The sequence below is a fragment of the Monodon monoceros genome, unplaced genomic scaffold (genome assembly GCF_005190385.1).
Source record: "Monodon monoceros isolate NGI ecotype Baffin Bay Population unplaced genomic scaffold, NGI_Narwhal_1 Super_Scaffold_18, whole genome shotgun sequence".
Classification (NCBI taxonomy): Eukaryota; Metazoa; Chordata; class Mammalia; order Artiodactyla; family Monodontidae; genus Monodon; species Monodon monoceros.
Window position 1 is genome coordinate 136,926,502 of NW_021703774.1, and position 24,846 is coordinate 136,951,347.

The 24,846-nt window shown below is 38.8% G+C and overlaps 1 protein-coding gene across 3 annotated transcripts in view; it reads right to left on the reverse strand.

Annotated features, from left to right (window-relative positions):
- Nucleotides 1–24,846, reverse strand: part of SCP2 (sterol carrier protein 2) — a 160,977-nt gene that overhangs the window by 13,770 nt on the left and 122,361 nt on the right. For all 3 annotated transcript variants that reach the window (XM_029228512.1, XM_029228511.1, XM_029228513.1), the window contains 2 exons: nt 20,688–20,790; nt 6,591–6,720 (listed from right to left, as the gene is read on the reverse strand). In XM_029228512.1, coding sequence (XP_029084345.1) covers nt 6,591–6,720; nt 20,688–20,790 — 233 coding nt within the window. The remainder of the gene's footprint in view (nt 1–6,590; nt 6,721–20,687; nt 20,791–24,846) is intronic.

Below are 24,846 nucleotides of genomic sequence, written 5' to 3' on the forward strand. Positions count from 1 at the left end.
ACTAAAAGTTGGTTCTTTGAGAATATAAAAAAAAAATTGATAAACCTTTAGCCAGACTCATCAAGTAAAAAAGGGAGCGGACTCAAATCAATAAAATTAGAAATGAAAAAGGAGAAATTACAACTGACACCACAGAAATACAAAGGATCATAAGACTGCAATGACGACTATATGCCATTAAAATGGACAACCTGGAAGAAATGGACAAATTCTTGGAAAGAAAAAACTCTCCAAGACTGAACCAGAAGGAATTAGAAAATATAAACAGACCAATCACAAGTAGTGAAATTGAAATTATAACTAAAGATCTTCCAACAAACAAAAAGTCCAGGACCAGATGGCTTCAGAGGTGAATTCTATCAAACATTTAGAGAAGAGCTAACACCTATCTTTCCCAAACTCTTCCAAAAAACTGCAGAGGAAGGAATGCTCCCAAACTCATTCTACGAGGCCACCATCACCCTGAAATCAAAACTAGACAAAGATACTACAAAAAAAGAAAATTCAAGACCAAGATCACTGATGAATATAGATGCAAAAATCCTTAACAAATACTAGCAAATAGAATGCAACAACACATTAAAAGGGTCATACACCATCATCAGGTGGGATTTATCCCAGGGATGCAAGGATTCTTCAATACACACAATCATATTTTCTGTAGTGGTATGCTTTGATTCCCTTTTCGTTATTTTTGTGAATTTACTGTAAGTTATTGCTTTGTGGTTACCATGAGGCTTACATAAAATAGCTTATAGATATAACAGTCTTTTTTATGTTGATAACAATTTAACTTCGATTACATATAAAACTCTACCTTTCTCTTACCCTCCTTTTATGTTTTTTATGTCACAATTTAGATCTTTTTATATTGTGTTTCCATTAAAAATTGTTGTTGTTATAAACTAAAATATATATATATATATACAAATCAATGTAATACATCACATTAACAAATTGAAGAATGAAAACCATATGATCATCTCAATAGATGCAGAAAAAGCTTTTGACAAAATTCAACACCCATTTATGATAAAAACTCCCCAGAAAGTGGGCAGAGAGGGAAACCACCTCAATGTAATAAAGGCCATATATGACAAACTCACAGCAAACATCATTCTCAATGGTGAAAAACTGAAAGTATTTCCACTAAGATCAGAAACACGACAAGGATGTCCACTCTCACCACTCTTATTCAACATAGTATTGGAAGTCCTACCACAGCAATCAGAGAAGAAAAAGAAATAAAAGGAATACAAATTGGAAGAGAAGAAGTAAAACTGTCACTGTTTGCAGATGACATGATACTACACATAGAAAATCCTAAAGATGCCACCAGAAAACTACTAGAACTAATCAATGAATGTGGTAAAGTTGCAGGATACAAAAGTAATGCACAGAAATCTCTTGCATTCCTATACACTAACAACAGAAGAGCAGAAAGAGAAATTAAGGAAACAATCCCATTTACCATCACGACAAAAAGAATAAAATACCTAGGAATAAATCTACCTAAGGAGACAAAAAACCTGTACTCAGAAAACTATAAAACACTGATGAAAGAAATCAAAGATGACACAAAGAGATGGAGAAATATACCATGTTCTTGGATTAGAGGAATCAATATTGTGAAAATGGCTATATTCCCCAAAGCAATCTACAGATGCAATGCAATCCCTATCAAATTACCAATGGCATTTTTCACAGAACTAGAACAAAAAAATTTACAATTTGTATGGAAACACAAAAGACCCCAAATAGCCAAAGCAATCTTGAGAAAGAAAAACAGAGCTGTAGGAATCAGGTTCCCCAACTTCAGACTATACTACAAAGCTACAGTAATCAAGACAGTATGGTACTGGAACAAAAAACAGAAATATAGATCAATAGTACTGGATAGAAAGCCCAGAGATAAACCCACGCACCTATGGTCACCTACTATATGACAAAGGAGGCAAGAATATACAATGGAGAAAAGACAGCCTCTTCAATAAGTGGTGCTGGGAAAACTGGACAGCTACATACAAAAGAATGAAATTAGAACACTCCCTAACACCATACCCAAAAATACACTCAAAATGGATTAAAGACCTAAATGTAAGACGGGACTCTACAAAATTCTTAGACGAAAACATAGGAAAAACACTCTTTGACATAAATCACAGCAAGATCTTTTTTGACCCATCTCCTAGAATAACAAAAATAAAAACAAAAATAAGCAAATGGAACCTAAATTAAACTTAAAAGCTTTTGTGCAGCAAAGGAAACATAAGACGAAAAGACAGCCCTCAGATTGGGAGAACATATTTGCAAATGATGCAATGGACAAAGGATTAACCTCCAAAATATACAAACAACTCATGCAGCTCAATATCAAGAAAACAAACAAGCCAATCAAAAAATGGGCAGAAGACCTAAACATACATTTTTCCAAAGAAGACATACAGATGACCAAGAGGCAAATGAAAAGATACTCAACATCACTAATTATTAGAGAAATTCAAATCAAAACTGCAGTGAGATATCAGCTCACACCAGTCAGAATGGCTATCATCAAAAAATCTACAAACAATAAATGCTGGAGAGGGTGTGGAGAAAAGGAAATCCTCTCGCACTGTTGGTGGGAACGTAAATTGATACAGCCACTGTGGAGAACAGTATGGAGGTTCCTTAAAAAACTAAAAATCGAACTACCATATGACCCAGCAATCCCACCACTGCGCATATACCCTTAGAAAACCATAATTCAAAAAGTCACGTGTGGGCTTCCCCGGTGGTGCAGTGGTTAAGAATCCACCTGCCAATGCAGGGGTAACAGGTTCGAGCCCTAGTCCGGGAAGATCCCATATGCTGCGGAGCAACTAAGCCTGTGCACCACAATTACTGAGCCTGAGCTCTAGAGCCCGTGAGCCACAACTACTGAGCCCGTATGCCACAAATACTGAAGCCCACGTGCTTAGAGCCCGTGCTCCGCAACGAGAAGCCACCACAAACAGAAGCCCATGCACCACAACGAAGAGTAGCCACCGCTCACCACAACTAGAGAAAAAGCCCGCGTGCAGCCATGAAGACCCAACGCTGCCAAAAAAATAAAATAAGTTAAAAAAAAAAGTTACATTAAAAACAAAAGTCACATGTACCCCAATGTTCACTGCAGCACTATTTACAATAGCCAGGACATGGAAGCAACCTAAATGTCCATCAACAGATAAATGGATAAAGAAGATGTGGTACATATATATAACGGAATATAACTCAACATAAAAAGGAACAAAATTGGGTCATTTGTAGAGATGTGGATGGACCCAGAGTTAGTCATACAGGGTGAAGTCAGAAAGAGAAAAACAAATATCGTATATTAACACATATATGTGGAATCTAGAAAAATGGTACAGATGAACGTATTTGCAGGGCAGGAATAGAGACACAGACATACAGAACAGACATGTGGACACCGGGGGGGTAAAGGGAGGGTGGGATGAATTGGCAGATTAGGTTTGACATAAATACACTACCATGTATAAAAGGGATAGCTAGTGGGAACCTGCTGTATAGCACAGGGAGCTCAGCCTGATGCTCTGTGATGACCTAGGTGGGTGGGAGGTCCAAGAGGGAGGGGATATATTTATACATATAGGTGATTCACTTCATTGTACAGCAGAAACTAACACAACATTGTAAAGCAATTATACTCCAATAAAAATAAAAATTAAAGAAAAATAAAAACTTAAAAAAAATCACCTTGACATCTGTCTAGACATGTCAATATATAATCCTGAAGTAACCATTAACATTCAGTCATTTAAAAAAATTGGCATTATTTCCCCAAAGTTCCTTTTATTTCTAAAAGCTAGAATCTAGATGAAGCATTTAGTTTTTCTTCGTACATCATGTTAGATGGCAGCTCACAGAATGTAAACTTAGTTATTTTTCTGCCCACTCATTTTGAGAAAAAAAAATGCTGCCCACACCAGATGCCCTTGCTACCACTCAGCTTTTCCTTCATTAATCTCTAGTTGATTCCTTATTCAACAGTACATATAACACTGCTCTTAACATCTTCTCCTTTCTCCAAGCTCTAAACTCTATTCCAGGATCTCTGCCAAACCCCTCTGTACCTCAAAATGCCCCTGAATATTTATCTACCCCCTCTTAGAGGAAGAAGTATCCATCCCTCCTTGCTAAGGCTAACCCTCCTTCCACCTGTGCTCCTGATGACATTGTCTCCTCCAGGACCTTCCCCAGTAATGTAGCAATAATGAACTCTACCATCTTTGATAGATCTCCTTCTCCTTCACAGCTTCCAAGTACCATCAACTTCACCCCAAACACCCCTAGCAACTACCATGTAACAACAACATTTTTTCTCACTGCCAACACTCGGCTATCCTTTTTGCTTACTTAGATGGTGGTACCATCCATCCTCCTAATTGCTCTCCCTGCTTCTGATTTCTTCATTTCTAATTCATCAGGTCGAATACACCAGCTTCATCCTCTAAAACACAGCTCTGACTTTCACTTTTCTACTCAAAAAGGTTTAAGGGATTGATTATATATAAAATCGTTTTCAAAGTTCATAGTATAGCCCTCTAAAACGCTAGTTCCTATCCATCCCATCTCTTAATCGCACCAGGCTCTCTCTGAGAGAAACATAACATACAATATAGCTACCACTTACTGAGCATCATTCATTCTGCTGTTCACTTTTTATTTATTTATTTTACTGAAGGCCTACCATGTGACAGGTACTATTCTAGGCACTGTGAATGCAGCAGTGAACCTAAGAGGCACAAAGCTCTGCCTTCATGCAGCTTACAACTCAAGTGGGGGGGATGGACGATAAGCAAAGAAATAAGATATGGTATCAGATGGCGGTAAGTGCTATAAAGAAAAATAAGGCAGAAAAGGACAATAGGGAATGGTAATGGGGGTGTGATTTAGAAGTGTGGTTGGGGAAAGGCTCACTGAGAAGGTGACATTTGGGCAAAAACCAAAGGAAATGGGAGAACAAGCCATGAGGATATGTGAGGGATGACGACTCCGGGCAGTAGAAAGCCCCTGAACTGCGAACGCCCACGTTCAAGCAATCACAAGGAGGCCAGTGTGACTGGAGCAAAGTGAGGGAGAGTATAATAAGACAGAGAAGACTAGGGCCAGATCATGTGGTGTGATTATAAGAACCCTGGTTTTTACCCCGTGAGCTGACTTGAGTTTTAAAATGATCACTCCAGCTGGTGTGTGCAGAAACAGGGCGGAAGGTTAGAAACAGGGAGACAAGGCAAAAAATGATGGAGGACCAAGGTGGTAGTAGTATAGGATGGAATTTGCTGGCGGATTACACTGTAGAGTGTGAGAAAAAGAAGAGCCAAGGTAGATGCAAACTATTACATTTAGAATGGATAAACAACAGCTCCTACTGTATAGCACAGGGAACTATATCCAAACTCCTGGGATAAACCATAATGGAAAAGAATATTAAAAAAAGCACGTGTATATGTGTATAACTGAGTCACTTTGCTGTACAGCAGAGATTGGCACACCATTGTACATCAACTATACTTCAATTAAAAAAAAAAAGAAGAGCTAAGCATGACTTCAAGGGTTTTAGACTGAGGAACTGGTAAGACAGAGGAGCAATTTAGCAAGATGCAGAAGACAGTTGGAGGAGAACATAATTAAAGGGGAGTGGGAGGAAGATCAGCAGTTCAATTTCATACATGTTAGCCTTGAGATGCCTACTAAGGATCCAAGTAAACTTGTCAATTATGCAGCTGGATATACACCTTGGAGTTCAGTATCTGAGTTCACACTGAAGATACCTGGGAGTCATCAGTGTAGAGACGGTTTTAAAAGCATGAAACTAGATGAGAGTCCCAGGGACTAAATGTAGATAGAACTGAGCCTTAGAGCACTCCAACATTTAGACTTTGAGAGATGCAGAAAGAAACAGGGACAGAGGCCAAGAAGGAACAGCCAGTAGGTAAGAAGAAAGCCTGGAAGAATAATATAGTTATGAGGGCTGGGAATTAACCACTCAATTTACCAACATGGCGGTTACCTGACCTTGACAAGAACAGCTCTGGGATAACAATGAGAACCAAAGCTGACTGGAATGGGTGAGAGAAAGACTGGGTGAGAGAAGTGGAGGTAGTGAGTACAGACAGGTCTTCTGAGGACACATAACCATACACTGAAGCATATGCTTCACAGGCCAATCAGGAGATAATGCTCTTAATCCTCACGTGACCCTATGAAATAGGTACCATTTATTATTCCCATTTACAAATGAAAAAAACAAAGCCCAGAGAAGTGAAATAATTTGTTCAAGGCCAGAATCTGTGAGTAGCAGGACCAGGACTCCAAACCCAAGTCTGTTTAATTCCAAAGCCTACGGCTGGTGACAGTGATGGAGCCTTCCAGTCTTTGGGAGGAAGCAGCTGTGACCTATTCCTGTTCCCAAGGATTCCCCAGTTCTTTAACAAGGTCCTGTAACTCTAAAGCCAGCCCTTTTGGAAAACACCAAAGCAGGCCCCCATTTTTCTTTGTGAACTTGTCAGTGCTCCTATAAATGAAGTCATCACTGCACTGACCTGAGTTAGGGAGCACTGATCCTTTGCCATTCTTCACGTCCACCACCCAGGTGGCTTCTTTACCTCCAGGGCCGTCCTTCACCTTGAAGGCAAAAATACCACCGATTTTCTTCACAAACTGCTCCCCTTCCTGGAAATAAAAATAACACAGAGTTATATGAAGTTCAATCCTCTGGCTTTTCCCCAAATTTTTAAATAGATACATGATGTGAGCAGCTGGGTCAGCAGACAGTCCCCAAGCTCCCTTAGGATCTTTTACCGAGAAAAGTCTGAAAGGCAACCAGGCAACAACTCCGTCACCTGCCAAATCTTCTGTTGAAAATGGCTTTCTGGATACAACTGGTGGAAGGACAGGGAGAATGGGAGAGTGGGTGGCACAGCAGCTTTTTCTACTGAAATGGCCTTCATTTGTCTCAATAATTTCTGAAAGATTCACTCTGGCCTCTCTCAATGTAGGAAGCCTAACGCCTCTTTTTCTTTGTAGGTAAATTCCTTCACATATATTTTTGTTCTTCCACAATCAGAATTTAAAGATAAGTGGTTCAACTCATTTCCTGGATTAGTATAAGGAATTATACAAGTAATATACCATCCACCACCTACTTTTGGATCTTGAGGAATGAAGCTGGAAAAATAACCTCAGATCCACATCTGCGTAGGTTGGTTTCCTTTCTCCCTCCCTCTCCCCTTCATTCCCACTCTGTTTCATCCTTCCTTACTGAAATATTGATTGACCGAAACAATGATTGGCACCAGACTTTATTCCAGACGCTACGGAGTTAGAAGGGTAAATGATAATACACTATGATCACTACGAAAAAGGGGAACACAGGGGCCTACAGGAGCACAGAGGACCTGCTAACCCGGCTGGCAGGGTGAATAACTCACACACCTTAAAAAAAAACACACACACAATAATTTTACTGCAATTATTTTTCTTTAGAGAAAAAACATACTGTACTGTGGAAAAAATAGAAAATATTGAGAAGCAAAAAGAAAACAAATCATTCATAATTTCACCACTCAGAGAAAATAACATTTTGATACAAATCTCCTCTATCTTTTTTCTCTTCATATATATATATATATATATATATATATATACTTTTTTTTTTTTTTTTTTGCAGTACGCAGGCGTCTCACTGTTGTGGCCTCTCCCGTTGTGGAGCACAGGCTCCAGACGCGCAGGCTCAGTGGCCATGGCTCACGGGCCCAGCCGCTTCACGGCATTTGGGATCTTCCCTGACCGGGGCACGAACCCGTGTCCCCTGCATCAGCAGGCAGACTCTCAACCACTGCGCCACCAGGGAAGCCCCCATATATATTTTTTTAATGAGTATATATACTGTTTTGTAATCCACTTTTCGGTTTAATATAGCTATCCTTATTACTGTGTCATTAAGTATTCTTTCATATAATTTTAAATGACCATACATAGTCTTTAATTGTAGATGTGTACTATACTTTATTTAACCAATACTCTGCTGCTTGATGTTTAAGGTTAGTCCTAACTTCTGGCTCTTATAACAATGCTGTACATAACGTTCTTACATCTAAGTATTTTTACATAACCTCATTTACTTAAGGTTAATCTCCAAGAATTAAATTTTACTAATTAATAACAATGAATTTGCAGTCAGCATCGGTTTGAATTCCTGCTCTGCCATTACTTATATAACCCTGAGTAATTTACTAAATCTCTCTGAATCTCAGTCTTCTTATCTGTGAAACGGAGATAATAATATAGCTACCCTCATAGAGTTGTATGGTGTTTAAATACCCACAAAGCACAGAGTAACTGCTCAATAAATGCTGGCATTTTTTCCCATTATTTTACTCTATGATCTGTCTGCTATTCCTGTGCCAGTATTATAGCTTTATAAACGTACTTTACTCTTTGGTACAGTAAATATAATTCCTCTCTTAGAAAGATTCTTGACTATTCTTGGATTTGTTTTGGACATTTTTTCCTCTAGATGTATATTATAATCATTTAGGTAGTTCTTCCCCCAAAAATGGGGCTATAGGACTTCCCTAGTGGCACAGTGGTTTAGAATCCACCTGCCAATGCAGGGGACATGGGTTCAATCCTTGGTCTGGGAAGATCCTACATGCCACGGAGCAACTAAGCCCGTACACCACAACTACTGAGCCTGTGCTCTAGAGCCCGCGAGCCACAACTACTGAGCTGGCACGCCACAACTACTGAAGCCTGCATGCCCTAGAGCCCATGTGCCACAACTACTGAGCCCGCATGCTGCAACTATTGAAGCCCATGTGCCTAGAGCCCATACTCCACAACAAGAGAAGCCACAGCAATGAGAAGCCCATGCACAGCAACAAAGAGTAGCCCCCACTCGCCCACAACTAGAGAAAGCCTGCGCACAGCAACAAATACCCAACGCAGCCAAAATAAATAAACAAACAAACAAATAAATAAATGGGGCTACATACAATATATGGATCTGTTTGGAGGAAAAGTAATATCTTTACAATATTAAGTCCTCCCATCCATGAAGATGGTGTATCTTCAAGTTTTCCTTGATGTTCCTTGGCAATATTTTGTCATTTTCCCCCATATAGGCTTTTGTACATTTCTTGCCAAGTTTACTCTTAGTTTTTTAATATTTTATATTACTCTTGTTAATAACATATTTTTCATTATATTTCATGACTAGGTAATTGCAAATATATAGAAAACATATTCATCTTTACATATTTACTTTGGAATTGGCTACCTTTTCAGTTTTCTTATAATTTCTAATCGAGTTTTTATTTACCACCTTTTTTTTTTCAGCCTTACATCCCTGCAATAATTTATATCCAAGATTCCTCCTTTTGGTATCATAATATTTCTTCTTTTAACAAAGACTTTAGTGTTTACTATGTTCAGGCACTGTGCTAAGTACCTGAAATACTCAAATAATTATTATCAGTTACTAACCTCTGTTTCTACGTATGCAGAGAGTCTGGCCTAAGTTCTTTCTTTTTGTTGTGTTTTGTTTGTTTTATAACAAATTCATTGAGATATTTATATACCAAAAAATTAATCCTTTTAAAGTATATTAATTCAGTGGTATTTTAGTATATTCAAAGTTGTGCAACCAACACCACTATTTAATGTTAGAACATTCTCATCACCCCAAAAAGAAAACCATACACATTAGCAGTCACCCCCACCCCCACCATTCTCCCCTCCTGCTAGCCCCTGGCAACCACTAACCTACTTTCTGTCTTGATGGATTTGCTTATTCTGGACATTTCACACAAATGGAATCATAAAGTATATGGTCTTTTGTTACTGGCTTCATTCACTTAGTATAATGCTTTTAAGGTTTATCCACGTTGAAGCACGTTATCAGTAATTAATTCCTTTTTATGGCCAAATAATATTCCATTGTATGGATGCAGCACATTTTGTTTAGCCATTCACCAGTTGATGGCTGTTTCCCCTTTTCAGCTATTATCAATGCTACTGCTATGGACACTTGTGCACAAGTTTTTATATGGACATAGGATCTAATTCCTCTTATATTTAGAAGTAAAAATTTGGGTCATAAGGTAATGTTTAACCTTTTGAGGAACTATCAAGCTGTTTTCTAAAGTGGCTGCACCATGTTACACTCCTACCAGCAACAAATGAAGGTTCCAATTTCTCTACATCCTTACCAACATTCTTGTCTGTCTTTTTTATTTTAGTTACCCTAGTGGGTGTGCCAATCTTTTTCTTGTACATAGATAACAATCCTGAACCTATCTAGAATGAACCATGGGTCTTAGGACTCCAAAGAAGCTATTCTAAAAATATTTAGTCTAGGCCTACTTATCTCAACAGCCATGGAAGCAATTCTTACATGTGACTGTCCTGAAATCAACTACCAACATTTTCTAATTAAATCAAGAAATCAAAATGATTGTCAAATTTTTAAAGCGAAGGTGAGAAATTCTCTTATTTTGGCTTCCCTTAAAACACCTCACTCAAATTAAGTTAACTTTCGGAAAAACTAGTAACAACAACAATAATCTTTTGGGGGCTATAAAGTTTTTAAGTGCTTTTATATACATTATTTCCTTAATTTTCATAAAACCCTGAAAGTAGTTGCACAGGTGTTAATATTAGCTCATTAAGCAGAAAAAATTACCGAGGCTCTAAAAGGTTAAGAACCCTTTAGACTATTCTCTATCCTACTGCCAACTAATCCATCTAATATAACCCACCTAACACTAACATAAATATCACTTTCAGGTTTGAATTTAAATGGCTCCCCACAGCCTACAGGATAAAGTCTGCCTTTATATATCATTCAAAATTCTTCATAATCTGAAGGATATTATATGTTCTTATCTTCAGCCCCTTTTTCATCCTCCCCAGGTTTTTTTGTTCTGACCGCTTTGAATGCCATGAACATACATGCCTCTATGCCCTTGCTCATGCTCTGTCCCAGTTCGTTCACCTCCTCCTACTCTCCATTCCCACCTAACTTCATCAATTCAAGTCTCAGCTCACATGCTAACTCTTCTGGAAAGGCGTTCCTGCCTCTCCAGGACATTTTGATAGCCCTTTGCACATACACCCACCTGCAAGTTTCTTGCTAAAGCAGTTTTTTTTTTTTTCCGGGAAAAATTTCCCATGTCTATTTTCCCACTAAACTCAATGTTCCCTGAGGGGCAAGGACATATGACAAGTAAGCAACACAACCAGAAATCAATCTCAGGTTGGTTTAACTTCAAATTCAATGCTCTTTCCATTTGCTCATACCATATGGCAAAGTAGGTTATATCAACACTTCCAAACTTTGGCCTATAAAAGTAGTTTCTGTCCATAAATAAATTAAAAGAAAGTTCAAGTCTTTTCCACATTCCTTAAAATCCTTTATCCTTCAAGGTTCTGTGGAGATAATCTAGAAGAGTAGGTAGTAACGCTGGTGTGCTGGGCCACCCAAGGAGCCAGGCTTCCTTTGGGGCCAAGAGCCCATGAACAGCTACTTCCAGCTGCATCTACGTGTCATCTGCTTGCACAATGCCTCAGGAATAGTTATGTTAGACACCAACAAGTTAGAGCAGGAAATCACCAGCAAACGTTTAGGAATTCTACCTGAATACCTGGAAATTCCTCCCACTTCCTTAAGACAGATGTAGATTAATTTTGAACTTGCTGTTACTTTTGACAACCAACTGATCCTCTTATAAAATCAAATCCTTTGGTCAATAAAACATTTTCAGTTGAAGAAGGAGTGAGAGAGGGCAAGGAAATGGACAAGGAGGAGAGAGTTAAAAGGGTAAAGAAAATACACATCTGTTGCAACACTAGAGATCACTAATACTAAGAAAGTTCTAAGTGCCTGCTTGCTCGAAGAAAAGTACTTCTTTCTGAGTAGGCAAAGGGTCAAGGAGTAGGTCCTGTTGTAAACTTAATAGGAACAAAAAATTAAGACAATTCAAAGAAGGGCAATGGGGTATTGCTATCGAAAACAAAAGTGGAAATAAAATCTCTTGTCAGGCTTCCTTTGCAATGCAGAAAATGCATGAATTGACAAAAGATTCCAAGACTTTCACTTTCTAGTACTGCAAACATTTAGGAAACTGACAATCGTGGGAAGGAAAAAAGAAACAAGGGGACAAGGTCCATGCAAGTGAGGTTACAGAAGGAGACGAAAAGAATTAAAATGGGAGCAAGAGGCATACATTTGCAAAGCTAAAAGAAAGCTGTGAAATAAAAACAGCACTGTTTCGTTAATCCCAGTAATGAAATATGCAATGGTTGACATACAGCCATAACAGATACTCTCTAAACTATTTTCTTTTTTGACAGAATAAAGTTGAAAAAAAAGAAAAAAAAAGGGACAACCTGGCAGAAGCAACTATCCTATGGATTACTCTGCAGGCAAATACTGGTGGCATGAAAAAAATTTTTTTCAAGCTGAGCCCTTAGAGACTCCAGCTTCACTTCAGTGGACATTTGTAATAAAAGAAATTTAGAAAACAATAATGAGATATATTTCCCTACTATTGGCAAAGATTTTTTTAAAAACCAACCAAGGAAGCACTGGAGATAGTGTGAAGAAAAAACCATCACTCTCATGAACTGTCATTAAGTTTGTAAATTAGTTCCCTCTTTTTGGTGGATAGTTTGGCAACATGTATCAAAAAGCTAAACATACATATCCAACAACCCAACAATTTCCCCTTCTAACTATTTGTGCTAAGGTAATCATGGCGTTAAGTATTTAAAAATGAGGGCAAAAGGAAATTTATTATACCTGTTTTTTTTACTTGCAAGATTTAAATACAACACAATGTTCAACACAGGAGGCTAGTTATATAGATTATGATGCCTATATTCAAACATGTACTACAGGGTCATTAAAACTGATGGTAAGGATTTATATTTATGGGCAGGGAACATACTATCAAGAGAAGAAAGCAGGTTATAAAATAACAGGCAGGGACTTCCCTGACAGTCCAGTGGCTATGACTCCACACTCCCAACACAGGGGGCCTGGGTTCAATCCCTGGTCAGGGAACTAGATCACACATGCAGCAACTAAAGATCCTGCATAGCGCAACTAAGACCTGGCGCAGCCAAAAAAATAAATAAATGAATATTAAAACAAAACAAAACAGGTAGACTAACAAGGGTGTATCCCTCAAGATGGCGGCAAGATAGGTCTGCAAGCTCCTGGGCCACTGCCTGCCTGCTGGGAACTGTCAGCCCTGGCCTCCTCTACATCAAGAAGATTGTTGATCATTATGAAAATTCTAGAAATGCAGGGTACTTTGTCAAGACACATCAGTCACTTTAGCTGTTTTCCCATCCACAGCACAATCACCTTAAAGTGTTAAGAAATCCTTTGTGCTATAATAAGGGAGTTACAAGATACGCACAATGCTTGCCTTCACACTGTGGCTCTAACATGAGTGAAATGCACACCTTAAATGTTCTGAATCCTTTATTTCAGCCCACTGGTCAGCTTAATAGATGTGTAATTGGAATTATGTGACTGTGGCTGTAACTGTGCCTCACTGGTCACAATTAAAATCATTATGAAATTCCAAGGTATCTTTAAGTTTGAAACAATGAAGTAAATACCTAATTTTGCCTGAAGAGAATAACTCTCTATTTTGGAGAATTACTGCTAGATTGCTTTAGTATGATTATTATCTATCAAGAACTAATTACTGATCCCCCAGAAGGCAGACAGCAGAAGCAAGAAGATCTATAATCCTGCAGCCTGTGGAACGAAAACCACATTCACAGACAGATAGACAAAATGAAAAGGCAGAGGACTATGGACCAGATAAAGGAACAAGATAAAACCCCAGAAAAACAACTAAATGAAGTGCAGATAGGCAACCTTCCAGAAAAAGAATTCAGAATAATGATAGTGAAGATGATCCAGGACCTCAGAAAAAGAATGGAGGCAAAGATCAAGAAAATGTAAGAAATGTTTAACAAACACCTAGAAGAATTAAAGAACAAATACCTAGAAGAATTAAAGAACAAACAAACAGAGTTGAACAATACAATAACTAAAATGAAAAATACCAGAAGGAATCATTAACAGAATAACTGAGGCAGAAGAATGGATAAGTGACTTGGAAGACAGAATGGTGGAATTTACTGCTGTGGAACAGAATAAAGAAAAAAGAATGAAGAGAAACGAAGACAGCCTAAGAGACCTCTGGGACAACATTAAATGCACCAACATTCGCATTATAGGGGTCCCAGAAGGAGAAGAGAGAGAGAAAGGACTCGAGAAAATATTTGAAGAGATTATAGTTGAAAACTTCCCTAACATGGGAAAAAAATAGCCACCCAAGTCCAGGAAGCACAGAGAGTCCCAGGCAGGATAAACCCAAAGAGAAACACACCAAGACATACACTAATCAAATAGACAAAAATTAAAAAGACAAAGAAAAATTTTTAAAAGCAACAAGGGAAAAATGACAACACACAAGGGAACTCCCATAAGGTTAACAGCTGATTTCTCAGCAGAAACTCTACAAGCCAGAAGGGGGTGGCAAGATATATTTAAAGTGATGAAAGGGAAGAACCTACAACCAAGATTACTCTCCCACCAAGGATCTCATTCAGATTCGACAGAGAAATCGAAATCTTTACAGACAAGCAAAGAGAATTCAGCACCACCAAACCAGCTCTACAACAAATGCTAAAGGAACTTCTCTAAGTGGAAAACAAAAGAGAAGAAAAGGACCTACAAAAACAAATCCAAAACAATTAAGAAAATGGTAATAAGAACATACAAACTGATTACCTTAAATGTGAATGGATTAAATGCTCCAACCAAAAGACACAGGCTCACTGAATGGATACAAAAACAAGTCCCATACATATGCTGTCTACAAGAGACCCACTTCTGACCTAGGGAAACATACAGACTGAAAGTGAAGGTGTGGAAAAAGATATGCCATGCAAATGGAAATCAAAAGAAAGCTGGAGTAGCAATACTCGTATCAGATAAAATAAACTTTAAAATAAAGAAAGTTACAAGAGAAAAGGAAGGACACTACATAGTGATCAAGGGATCAATCCAACACTTATAAATATACATGCACCCAACACAGGAGCACCTCAACACATAAGGCAAATGCTAACAGCTATAAAAGAGGAAATTGACAGTAACACAATAATAGTGGGGGACTTTAACACTTCACTTACACCAATGGACAGATCATCCAGACAGAAAATTAATAAGGAAACACAAGCTTTAAATGACACAACAGACCAGATAGATTTAATTGATATTTATAGGACATTCTATCAAAACACAGCAGTATACACTTTCTTCTCAAGTACACACGGAACATTCTCCAGGATAGATCACATCTTGGGTCACAAATCAAGCCTCGGTAAATTTAAGAAAACTGAAATCATATCAAGCATCTTTTCCGACCACAATGCTGTGAGGTTAGAAATAAACTACAGGGGAAAAACATGTAAAAAACACAAACGCATGGAGGTTAAACAATACATCACTAAATAACTAAGAGATAAATGAAGACATCAAAGAGGAAATCAAAAAATACCTAGAGACAAACGACAATGAAAACACGACGATCCAAAACCCATGGGATGCAGTGAAAGCAGTTCTAAGAGGGAAGTTTATAGCAAAACAATCCTACCTCAAAAAACAAGAAAAATTTCGAAGAAACAATCTAACCTTACACCTAAAGGAACTAGTGAAAGAAGAACAAACAAAACCCAAAGTCAGTACAAGGAAAGAAATCATAAAGATCAGAGCAGAAATAAATGAAATAGAAACAAAGAAAACAACAGCAAAGATCAATAAAACTAAAAGCTGGTTCTTTGAGAAGATAAACAAAATTGATAAACCTTTAGCCAGACTCATCAAGAAAAAGAGGGAGAGGACTCAAATCAATAAAATTAGAAATGAAAAAGGAGAAGTTACAACGGACACCACAGAAATACAAAGCATCATAAGAGACTACTACAAGCAACTCTATGCCAATAAAATGGACAACCTGGAAGAAATGAACACATTCTTAGAAAGGTATAAAGTTCCAAGACTGAACCAGGAAGAAATAGAAAATATGAACAGACCAATCACAAGTAATGAATTTGAAACTGTGGTTAAAAACCTTTCAAGAAACAAAAGTCCAGGACCAGATGGCTTCACAGGTGAATTCTATCAAACATTTAGAGAGGAGCTAACACCCATCCTTCTCAAACTCTTCCTAAAAATTGCAGAGGAAGAAACACTCCCAAACTCATTCTATGAGGCCACCTTCACCCTGATACCAAAATAAGACAAAGATACCATAAAAAACATTACAGACCAATACCATTGATGAATATAGATGCAAAAATCCTCAACAAAATACTAGCAAACAGAATCCAACAGCACATTAAAAGGATCATACACCACGATCAAGTGGGGTCTATCTCAGGGATGCAAGGATTCTTCAATATATGCAAATCAATCAGTGTGATACACCACATTAACAAATTGAAGAATGAAAACCATATGATCATCTCAATAGATGCAGAAAAAGCTTCTGACAAAATTCAACACCAATTTATGATAAAAACTCTCCAGAAAGTGGGCATAGAGGGAACCAACCTCAACATAATAAAGGCCATATACAACAAACCCACAGCAAACATCATTCTCAATGGTGAAAAACTAAAAGCATTTCCTCTAATATCAGGAGCAAGACAAGGATGTCCACTCTCACCACTATTATTCAACATAGTTTTGGAAGTTCTAGGCACAGCAATCAGAGAAGAAAAAGAAATAAAAGGTATAGAAATTGGAAAAGAAGAAGTAAAACTGTCCCTGTCTGCAGATGACATGATACTACACATAGATAATCCTAAAGGTGCTACCAGAAAACTACTAGAACTAATCAATGAATTTGGTAAAGTTGCAGGATAAAAAATTTATGCACAGAAATCTCTTGCATTCCTATACACTAACAACAAAAGATCAGAAGGAGAAATTAAGGAAACAATTCCATTCACCACTGCAACAAAAAGAATAAAATACCTAGGAATAAACCTCCCTAAGGAGATAAAAGACCTGTACTCAGAAAACTATAAGCCTCTGATGAAAGAAATCAAAGATGACACGAACAGATGGAGAGATATATCATGTTATTGGATTGGAAGAATCAATATTGTCAAAATGACTACACTCCCCAAAGCAATCTACAGATTCAGTGCAATCCCTATCTAATTACCAAGGGCATTTTTTAAAGAACTAGAACAAAAAATCTTAAAATTTGTATGGAGACACAAAAGACCCCGAATAGCCAAAGCAATCTTGAGGGAAAAAAACGGAGCTGGAGGAATCAGACTCCCTGATTTCACACTATACTACCAAGCTACTGTAATCAAGACAATATGGTACAATATGGCACAAAAACAGAAATACAGATCAATGGAACAGGACAGAAAGCCCAGAGATAAACCCACGCACCTATAGTGAACTAATCTATGACAAAGGTGGCAAGGATATACAATGGAGAAAAGACAGCCTCTTCAATAAGTGGTGTTGGGAAAACTGGACAGCTACATTTAAAAGAATGAAATTAGAACACTCCCTAACACCATACACAAAAAAAACCTCAAAATGGATTAAAGACCTAAATGTAAGACCGGACACTATAAAACTCTTAGAGGAAAACATGGGAAGAACACTCTTTGACATAAATCACAGGAAGATCTTTTTTGACCCACCTCCTAGAGTAATGGAAATAAATAAATAAATAAACAAATGGGACCTAATGAAATTTAAAAGCTTTTGCACAGCAAAGGAAACTATAAACAAGACAAAAAGACAAACCCTCAGAATGGGAGAAAATATTTGTAAACGAATCAATGGACAAAGGATTAATCTCCAAAATATATAAACAGCTCATGCAGCTCAATGTTAAACAAACAAACAACCCAATCCAAAAATGGGCAGAAGACCTAAACAGACATTTCTCCAAAGAAGGCATACAGATGGCCAAGAGGCACATGAAAAGATGCACAACATCACTAATTTTTAGAGAAATGCAAATCAAAAGTATAATGAGGTATCACCTCACACCAGTCAGAATGGCAATCATCAAAGAATCTACAAACAATAAATGCTGGAGAGGGTGTGGAGAAAAGGGAACCCTCTTGCACTGTTGGTGGGAATGTAAATTGATACAGCCACTATGGAGAACAGTATGGAGGTTCCATAAAAAACTAAAAATAGAACTACCACACGACCCAGCAATCCCACTACTGGGCATATACCCTGAGAAAACCATAACTCAAAAAGAGTCATGCACCACAATGTTCACTGCAGCACTATTTTTTTATTATTATTATTTTTTGCGGTATGCGGGCCTCTCACTGTTGTGGCCTCTCCCGTTGCAGAGCACAGGCTCCGGATGCGCAGACTCAGCGGCCATGGCTCACGGGCCCAGCCGCTCCGCAGCATGTGGGATCTTCCCGGACCGGGGCACGAACCTGTGTCCCCTGCATCGGCAGGCGGACTCTCAACCACTGCACCACCAGGGAAGCCCTGCAGCACTATTTACAATAGCCAGGACATGGAAGCAACCTAAGTGTCCATCAACAGATGAATGGATAAAGAATATGTGGCACATACATACAATGGAATGTTACTCAGCCATAAAAAGAAAAGAAATTGAGTTATTTGTAGTGAGGTAGATGGACCCAGGGTCTGTCATACAGAGTGAAGTAAGTCAGAAAGATACATACATACAAATACTGTATGCTAACACATATACATGTAATCTAAAAAAAAAAAAAGGTTCTGAAGAACCTAGGGGCAGGACAGGAATAAAGACGCAGATGTAGAGAATGGACTTGAGGACACAGGGTGGGGGAAGGGTAAGCTGGGACGAAGTGCGAGAGTAGCATGGACATATATACACTACCAAATGTAAAATAGATAGCTAGTGGGAAGCAGCCACATAGCACATGGAGATCAGCTCAGTGCTTTGTGATCACCTAGAGGGATGGGATAGGGAGGGTCGGAGGGAGACGTAAGAGGGAGGAGATATGGGGATATATGTGTATGTATAGCTGATTCACTTTGTTATAAAGCAGAAACTAACACAGCATTGTAAAGCAATTTTACTCCAATAAAGATGTTAAAAAAAGAAAGGAAAAAAAAAAAACTAAAAATAGAATTACCATATGACCCAGCAATCCCACTACTGGGCATATACCCAGAGAAAACCATAATTCAAAAAGACACATGCACCCCAATGTTCACTGCAGCACTATTTACAACAGCCAGGTCATGGAAGCAACCTAAATGCCCATCGACAGACAAATGGATAAAGAAGATGTGGCACATATGTACAATGGAATATTACTCAGCCATAAAAAGGAACAAAACTGGGTCATTTGTAGAGACGTGGATGGATCTAGAGACTGTCATACAGAGTGAAGTAAGTCAGAAAGAGAAAAACAAATATCATATATTAATGCATATATGTGGATTCTCGAAAAATGGTACAGATGAACCGGTTTGCAAGGCAGAAATAGAGACAGAGATGTAGAGAACAAACATATGGACACCAAGGGGGGCAAGTGGTGATGGGGGTTGGTGACGGTGGGATGAATTGGGAGATTGCAATTGACATATATACACTCATATGTATAAAATGAATAACTAATAAGAACCTGCTATATATAAAAAATTTTTTTAAGAACTAAGTACTGTACATAAACATAGTTGCATATATAATATAAATTTAAAAACTCAACATGCATGGTATGATCCTAGTTATGTAAAACTGTATGTTAATACACACAGAGAGATGTCTGAAAGAATGTCAACCACTGTTAACAGTTTAGTGAACTCTTAGTAATGGCATTTCAGGAGATTTAAAATTTTTCTTTTTTTTTTTTTTTCAGTATGCGGGCCTCTCACTGTTGTGGCCTCTCCCATTGCGGAGCACAGGCTCCGGACGTGCAGGCTCAGCGGCCATGGCTCACGGGCCTAGCCGCTCCACGGCATGTGGGATCTTCCCGGACCGGGGCATGAACCCATGTCCCCTGCATCAGCAGGCGGACTCTCAACCACTGCGCCACCAGGGAAGCCCAAAATTTTTCTTCTTTATATGCTTCTGTATAATCCTTTTAATTAGATCATTTTTACAACAAGAAAAACAAATTTTAAAACTGTGAAAAACTCAAGCACAAAAGATTTCTTTTTAAAAGGAGTTTTGATATTAGGTACCTTTAAGGCTCCTTTAAATATTATTCTTTCGAATGGTTCTAAGTAAGATCTTTGTAACTCAGAAGGAAACTATACCAAAATAAATTAGAATCCCTTTACATCACTCAAATCTGGAGATTTATTCATCTCTGAAATGCACTCTTACCAAAATTACAAGGAAGCCATAGTAGACACTAAGAAATATAAAATACACTCAATACTTGACAGTACGATATAAATTTTCAACTGGTACCACTCATGGCAACACCTGAAATCTGTATCTGCTTCCTCTAGCCCCAGGGTCCTCCTGGTAGTATTGGGTTGACCAAAAAGTTCGTTCCGGTTTTTCCGTAAGAAATATCCCAATATTTTACATAAATCTTACCTCTTCAAGCTTCTTCTCAATCTCCTTAAAGACAAGACTTGCCTTAAATCCATCAACTGCAGAGCTGGTTGGAGCAGCCTCAATTTGATTAGTTCTAAAAGAACTGGGGGAAAGAATCGATTTCAATCCATGGAGTCATATAGGTACTAGGTTTTTCAACATTTATACAGTAGTAATTTTCAAAAACCCTAACAGAGATGCTGTGCCTTTTACCCAAAGGAAACTGTTATTAAGCCAATAAAACAATTAAGCTTTTCTTCCCATTTTTCAACAAATATTGAATGCTCACTAGATGGTAGGCCTTGTCCTTGAAAATATATTAAACCAACGAACCTACCCTCATGAAGCTTCTAAGCCACTGGGGGAGACAATGAACATGCAAAAAATAAAGAATATAGTTACTATGAAGAAAATAAGGCAGATTAAGGAGATATAAAGAAAGTATATTTATGTGTGTTGGTCTATTTTATCTATTTTTTAAAGATTTATTTTATTATTTATTTAATTTACTTTTGTCTGCGTCGGGTCTTAGTTGCAGCACGCGGGGTCTCTGAGGCGTGCGGGCTCTTTTGTTGCGGCATGAGGGTTATCTCTCTACTTGTGGCACACAGGCTCTGTAGTTATGGCATGTGGGTTCCAGAGCATGTGGGCTCTGCAGTTTGTAGCACACGGGCTCTCTAGTTGAGGCACGCGAGCTCAGTAGTTGTGGCGCAGGCTTAGTTGCCCCACAGGCATGTGGGATCTTAGTTCCCTGATCAGGGATCGAACCGGTGTCCCCTGCATTGTAAGGCGGCTTCTTTAGACCCCTGGTGGTCTATTTTAGATAGCCTAGTCAGATAGGCCTCTCTGAGGAGGTGATATTTAAATTAGGTATTAAATTATGTAAATGAGCCAGCCATGTAAAGATTTAGGTGGAGAAGTCAGCTCTATACTTCCAGTATAAAGAACTTGATGTAGAAACTAGCTTAGCAGTTAAAGGAACTATAAGAAGGCCAGTATGGCTGGAGCAGAGCAGAGGAGAAGGACCTAAGGTCACAGAAACATGCAGGGCAAGATAACAAGGGGCTTTACAGGTCACAGTTAAGAGTTTGGATTTTATTTTAAGTACCTTGAGAACTGCAGGGTATAAGCTGGAGAGTAGCACAATCCATTTACATGTTTTAAAAAATAAATCTGGCTGCTAGCTGGAAAATGGACTATAAGAGGGCAAGTGAGGAGGCAGGGAGACCAATTAAGAGGCTACTGCAGTAGTCCAGGCAAGAGACGATGGTGATTAAACAGGGTATAATGAAGTGGGGAGTAAGCAGAGGTTGGACTCGAGATTTATTTTTTAGCTATGACACAAGATATGAATTTACTAACATCCGTCTATTGGTTGCTTGATACTTGGGCAACAACTATAGATAAATGGCCTGATGTGGCAGAAAGAACATAGTCCCTATAGCTACAAAAGCCTGGGTTAGAATCTCAAGGCTTCCTCCACTCACTAGCTATGCGATTCTGAGCAAGCTACTTCATCTCTGTGCAACCTCTGGTGGGGAGGCAGGGAAGAAGGTGGAGGGTGCCGGTGACTTTGCAGAATTAAGTGGAATCCCGTGTGGAAGGTACCTAGCAGAGATCCTGGCCCATGGTAAAAAATGACAGCCACGACTATTACAGGCTGCAGAGCCTCAAGCATTAGATGCTGAGAGAAACTGAAAGGTCTGAAGAAGGTGAGGGCACTTTAGGATTTTAAGTAATTCCTCTGACATACCACAAGCATCCTGGCGGTGGCTGAGGCCAGGACTGGAACAACAAACATGGGAAGGATATACTTGAAGGAGTCAAGAGCGTAGCAGCTGCTCAGTAAGCAAAGCATTTCTTTCCTTCTTTCTCTACCTCCTCTCTTTCCTCCTCTTTCTCCCCACCCACCCCACCCATTTCTCCTTTCCCTTCTCTTCCCTTTCCTTCTTTCTATCATTTCATAAATATTTAACGACTGCCTGCTACAGGCCAAGCATTGTTCGAGGTACTGGGAGTACAATGGCGAACAAGTCAGACCCAGTCCCAGTCCTCACTGAATCTATATTTTTCCAGGAAAAAAAGAAGTAAACAGACAAAATAATTACAAGTATTAGGAAGCAGACAAAAAGAGGAACCGAGGTTAAGGCAGTCAAGGAATGATGTCTCTGAGCAAGTGAATTTAAGCTAAGACCCAATTAAAGGAAGAAAAGGAGCTAGACATTCAAAGAGGAAACTTGCAAAGATCCTGAGAGAGGAAAGAGTTTAGCATGTTAAAAGAAAGTAAAAGAGGACCAGTCACTAGACAGTAAGTGGGGGCAAAATGACACAAAATGAAATTGGGGAACTGGGCAGGGACCAGACCATCCAGGTCAAAGAAGGGATTTTGGGAAACCACTGAAATGATTAAACAGGGAAGTGAAATAGTTTGATTTGTGATTATTCTTACAACTGTGCAGACAATGAATTGGTGGGGTTGGGATGCAAGAACTTAGGTGGGGAGAGGGTTACGAGGCTGCTGGAGTGGTCCAAATAGGAAGTGGAGGCAGTCTGCCAGTGGAGATGGAGAGAAGGAAGTGGATTCAAAATATATTTTAAACATTGAATCCATAAGCCTTGCTGCTGGGCACGAGAGAGATCTAAGGGGGAGGGGAAAGAGCAAGGATGATTTAGGTGTTTGGCCTGAATAACTGAAGGGATGACAGTGCCATTTATTGACAAAAGGAAGAATGCAGTGAGAGTGAAGGGGATCAAAGTCCCATCTCAGGCACAGTCAGTATGGGACCTTTGTGAGACAAGAAGGCAGTTGGATATGACAGTCTGGAGCTCAGAAGCAGTCTAGGCTGGAGATAAGGTCGGATAATCATTAGCATAATGAAAGTATTTAAATCCATGGGAACAGACAAGCTCACCTTGAGGGAATTCTAGAGAAAGAAGTAAGCCTAGGACAATACCCTGTGGATCTCAATTATTTAGAAGTCTGGGAGGGAAGAGGAAGCAGTAGCCAGTGATGCAAGAGGAAAACTAGAAGAACATAATGTCATAGAAGCCAAGAGGGGAGAAAGAATCTGGGAGGGAGGAAACTATGTCAAATGCTGCCAAAGGTCAAATACCCACTGGACTGGCAACATGAAGAGTTCAGCTGACTTGGGCAAAAGCAATATTAAGCAAGTGTTGGAAGGCAGAAGTCAGTAGAGATTACCGTAAATTAAAGAGTGAATAGGAGAGGGAAATAGAAACAGTGTGTCTCTTTTGAGACATTACTTTCAGGGGAACAGTGAAATGGAGTGGTCTCTGGAGGGGAGGGTGGTATTAAGGAAAGTTTGTTTTTGTTTTAAGATTAACATATTAGAGCATGTTTGCCTGATGATGGTAATGAACCAGGGGAAAAGAGACAGAAGTCTTGAGAAGGTGAAGGGGGATGAGATCTAGTGACCTATGAAGGAAGAGGAGGAGACTCAAGGGAAGAAGAGGATCAGATGGGTAGAATGCTAGATAGGTCTATAGGTCTTGGGATGGAAGATAAGGGAGTTTGGGTCTAATGGCTTCTGTTTTTTCAACAACATACAAGGCAAAAGTAATCAGCTGAAAACGAGTGTGAAAGGAGGGTATGGAAAGTCTAAGAGGTTGAAAAGTGAACCTACTAGAGAAATCATATTAATATCACAACAAGGAATGGAAGTAAGTGCTCACCATGCTGAAATACATGCAATTCTCAGAGCATGGCATGCTACTTCATACTTCCATGCCTTTGCCCTTGCTGCTCCCTGTGTCTGGAATACCTCCGTCTTAGCAAATTCTATTTTACCCTTCAAGATCCAGGCCAGGAAACTCCCTTTCCGTGAAACCCTAGTAAATGTCAGCTTCTCAAGAGCAGATACCACAGCTTTTGAAAAAAAAAATCTTTATTTATATCCCCAGTTCCTGACACACAATAGGTATTCAGTAAATAGTGACTGAATTACACTGAATTACACTGAATTCTCTCTTAGCTAAATTCTAATTTTTTCCTGTTCCATTTAGAGCAGAATTATCTATGGTACACCATTTTCTCAGTCAAAAGTCTGAATGAGTGACCTAAAATCAAGTGGCTACAACTAGTCCTCCACAAGCCAGTTTCATTTCATTAATAGTCCAACTTTTCAGCCTTTAATCATAA